Here is a 4,169-nt window from a genome sequence, read left to right on the forward strand (position 1 = left end):
CGTGAAAATGAAGTGCAAATCGCGTATATATACTGTCTCGAAAATTTAAAAAAAAAAAAAAAAAACCTCTGAGCGATGCGCTGGGCGATCCCGACGCTGCAATGGCGCCGAGCGGATCGCCCAGCGCCCGTCGACCGCCTAGCGCTAGGCGATTTTTAATTCCGAAAAACCGCTCGGCGGTTTTCGGAAGCTGCAATGGTTCGCCTAGCGCCGGCGCTCGGCTAGGCGGTGCGCTAGACGCCATTGTGGATAGCCTAAAGAGAAAATAATAACTTTTATCCTTTTCTTTTTGCAAAATGAACTATACTAGTAATAAAATAATAACAATACTTTAAAATAAAAGATCATCATTACTCTTTCTCTAACTCTCTCTGAGCTAGATACACAAAACATGGCGAGGATAGTTCCCATGGCATCATCAATTAAACCCTCCCTCACCTCTTTGAAATTCTCTGCTACTTCTCGCTTCGCGCTTCCTCGATCCGCCCCCAATTTATGCCGCAGGCTCTCATCCTTGCACCTATCCAGTGGTATGTTTCCTCAATTCTCCACCCCTAATTTTTACGATTTCTTTTTATCACCGATTATCGCGTAATTACGAGACTCATATGTGCTCCGAATTTATATGAATAACTATGTGTTGGACTCGATAGTGATGATAATGTGTACAGTGAAGATAGTGTGTTTTGTTTGGTGTGATTGCTGAATTTGAAGGACTAGTTTCGGATAGGAATGTGATTGCTGTTGATAAGGAAACAATATTGGTCGGGTTATGTGTAGAAACGATTATTGTCGTGTTTAGGAGAGAAAAAAGAATGAGCTAGTTTATAGTAGTAGTTAGGTAGCTAGTGTAGTGAGGGAACAATTTGAAGTCATGCTTTTTCCTTTTTTTTGGTTGCTAAATTGGCAGAAGTTTTGCTTTTAGTGGTCTTGTTTGTCATAATCAATGAAATTCCGTTATCCATGCCATGAATTCTAGGGTTACTTCATCTAGATTTATTAGAATTACATTCAACTTTGTTTGTTGCACATAATACCAGTATGCTATCCGGATAGAGTTTGTAGATTTTCAGTTGTTTGGAGTAAATGCGGAGGGGGTGGTTATGCGAACTCGAACTGAGTGAATGATATTATTTGAAAGAGAAAATTTTAAGCATGATATCTATCTTGGTTTAATTCTGCTGTGTTGGTGGCTGGAAAAAAAGTACTCAACTCACGATCTGTATATTTGTCCAGTAATTCCGCAGCTGCAACCTTTTGGGCTTAGAACATCTAAGCTGTTCAAAGAAGATGTACGTAGCAGATCAGTAACCGTTGCAGGAAATGCTACTCAAGCTAGCAGCACAGCTACAACACATGGAAATGTATTGGAGTGGGTTAAACAGGACAAGAGAAGAATGCTCCATGTTGTTTACCGTGTGGGGGACATGGACAGGACCATAAAGTATATTTGTTTTATGTCGCATTTAATAGGGTGTTCTTCTTGGCTTTCTGGTTCCGTAACGAGAGATTTTTTTTGTATATTTACATGTTGGCCACAGATTTTACACAGAGTGTCTTGGGATGAAACTGCTGCGAAAGCGAGATATACCAGAAGAAAGATACACCAATGCATTTCTCGGATATGGGCCTGAAGATTCTCACTTTGTGATTGAACTCACTTACAGTAAGAAATTGCCAGTATTTCTGAATTAGTCTTCTACTGACATCAGAACTACTTGTCTGGATATAAAATCTTTGAACTTAGGATCCATACAGACTGATGCTGTTATATATTGTTCGCATTGTCTGCTAATATTTTATCCGTTGATGTTTTCAGACTATGGGGTTGACAAATATGATATTGGCAGTGGTTTTGGCCATTTTGGGATTGCAGTGGAGGATGTAAGCTTTCACACAATTTATCTAACCATGCTGCATATTAATTTGGAATTAATCTATATTTTTAGCACCTCATTCTTGATGAAAGTAGAACCATGTATCTGTTTCCATTTATTTTATCTTTTAAACTATCAAAACTGTCATAGAAGTTAACTTCTTTTTGTCCAAAGCAGATTCAATGTCGATGACGGTTTTGTTCTCTTGAGAATTCTCATAGATATTCTAAATTTCACCGTGTCTCTTCTTTTCATAGTTATCAAGAATTCCTATTTACTAGCATTTGGTGTGCAGGTATCAAAAACTGTAGATTTGATAAAAGCCAAAGGGGGTAAAGTATCACGAGAACCTGGGCCCGTCAAAGGTGGCAATACAGTGATAGCATTTATAGAAGATCCCGATGGCTACAAGTTTGAACTTTTGGAGAGAGGTCCCACACCCGAGCCATTATGTCAAGTTATGCTTAGAGTAGGAGATCTTGATCGTGCTATTGAATTTTATGAGAAGGTTTGGATGTTATGTCTTTTCTTGCAATGCAAATTCATGAATTCTTGATTGAGATGCCAGTGTTTCATTTTGGTGGACATCTCTGCAAAAAATTTAATTTCGGGCCACTATTGTATAGGCTTATGGCATGGAGCTTCTTCGCAAGAAGGACAACCCTGAATACAAGGTAAAATTGTGTTTCTGGTTAGATCTAGCTGGTGGTATATACTACAATACTGAATCATGTCACATCAGTTTCCATCTTAAAAACCTGCTCTTAGACAATGAAATGTACTCAGTAGAGTTTGTCGTCTTTTCAGTATACAATTGCGATGCTGGGGTATGGTTCTGAAGATAAAAATGCTGTGATGGAGTTGACATACAATTATGGTGTCACTGAATATGACAAAGGCAATGCTTATGCCCAGGTTCTTTCTTCCTCTGATTCTTGATCTTCTGCTATAACTTAATATAAGTAAAAAAGGCAACATTGTAACATCTGAGTGATTATATCTATCTTGCAGATAGCAATAGGGACAGATGATGTTTACAATACTGCTGAAGCAGTTAAGCTATGCGGAGGTAAAGTTACCAGAGAACCCGGCCCTTTGCCTGGTATCAACACAAAGATTACTGCATGCCTGGATCCTGATGGCTGGAAGACGGTATTGTCCTTAGCACGTAGAGTTTATCTATCTTTTAGATGAATTATGTGCAAGTATTTCAACCGACTTAAGTAGTTATAACGATCCTGTGAATCTTTGCAGGTTTTCGTTGATAACATTGATTTCCTCAAGGAGCTGGAGTGAGCTACTCGTACACCAAACTTTACTTTCCAAGTTCTTTGGCTCAAAATGATGTGTTATGGTAAAACATTATTAGGTTCAGTTTTGTAGATTAAGCAGCTTCTCGGGCTATAGTATAGTATCAAATAAATTAAAAAAACCCATATTTGATGCATTCTAGTTCATTTCTCTGTCCATCATTAGAATATATTGTTAGCAAATTGCTGAATAATTGGCCATATATTTAGGTGATTCAGTCACACACTCACAATTTTTTGTTCTTTCTAGTAAATTTAGACTGGTGTATAGTTCATTTACCTTGAATGAGCTTCCCTTATTTTAAGGATTAGAGGCTTCTTGAAGTGGTGATGATCTATTGTAAAGCATGTGTGGGATTTGTGAGTTTTGTAGGAACAAGAAAGTTTCAATGTGGCCAAAAGTTTAAATTCCTCGTATACATGTTTTTGGGCTAAGAGCATTCACAACGCCTTCCCACGGTTCCATCACGGGGACGAGATGGGGGGTGGGGATGCGTTGCAAGTGTCCCGTCCACCCATGCGTGAACAGATGTTTTTTTGAAAAAGAATTGTAGAAATGAAAAGTAAAATAATTTCTTGATATGTAAAATCTGAACTACTTTTAATAAAAATTAGTGAATTCCCAATATTCTGTTTCAAATTTGGGGTATATTAATGGTTCCATTTCCATGCATAATCATTGTTATCCCAACATTAATATACACATAACAATCAAACAAGCCATAGACTATCATCTCTTACAATTCTCGAATATGGCCAAAATAGATCATTAGAAAGGCACAAAGCAACACAACAAAGCAACACAAGTAACAATATAAACTCACGAGTATATGAAATAAAATTCTATAGAAATAAATATAAAATAAAATTCTTAATAAGCAACATATTCAACCCTCATATTCTCCATTACCAAGGATTTGAGCGAAACTAAATTCGGACTATGAATAACTAAGTTGGAACTATCGTGATTCCTCTCATTCTT

General features: G+C 37.5%; 1 protein-coding gene across 1 annotated transcript; it reads left to right on the forward strand.

The window, feature by feature from the left end:
- The first annotated feature begins 344 nt into the window (after nucleotides 1-344).
- LOC121796348 (probable lactoylglutathione lyase, chloroplastic) lies at nucleotides 345-3,498 on the forward strand. Its single transcript, XM_042195198.1, has 9 exons — nucleotides 345-530; nucleotides 1,237-1,444; nucleotides 1,542-1,666; nucleotides 1,820-1,884; nucleotides 2,173-2,385; nucleotides 2,504-2,551; nucleotides 2,685-2,792; nucleotides 2,889-3,029; nucleotides 3,132-3,498. Exons 1-9 carry the CDS (start codon nucleotides 392-394, stop codon nucleotides 3,171-3,173), a joined length of 1,089 nt encoding a protein of 362 aa, XP_042051132.1. The 5' UTR covers nucleotides 345-391; the 3' UTR covers nucleotides 3,174-3,498.
- Nucleotides 3,499-4,169: the final 671 nt, after the last annotated feature.

This window comes from Salvia splendens, chromosome 3 (genome assembly GCF_004379255.2).
Source record: "Salvia splendens isolate huo1 chromosome 3, SspV2, whole genome shotgun sequence".
NCBI lineage: Eukaryota > Viridiplantae > Streptophyta > Magnoliopsida > Lamiales > Lamiaceae > Salvia > Salvia splendens.

Bases quoted from the DNA above. Each gene is read 5' to 3' on its own strand.
- LOC121796348 (XM_042195198.1), top strand. From the start codon at position 392: ATGGCGAGGATAGTTCCCATGGCATCATCAATTAAACCCTCCCTCACC. The intron at 2,386-2,503 runs GTTTGGATGTTA...ACTATTGTATAG, and splicing joins CTATTGAATTTTATGAGAAG to GCTTATGGCATGGAGCTTCT. The intron at 2,793-2,888 runs GTTCTTTCTTCC...TCTATCTTGCAG, and splicing joins AAGGCAATGCTTATGCCCAG to ATAGCAATAGGGACAGATGA.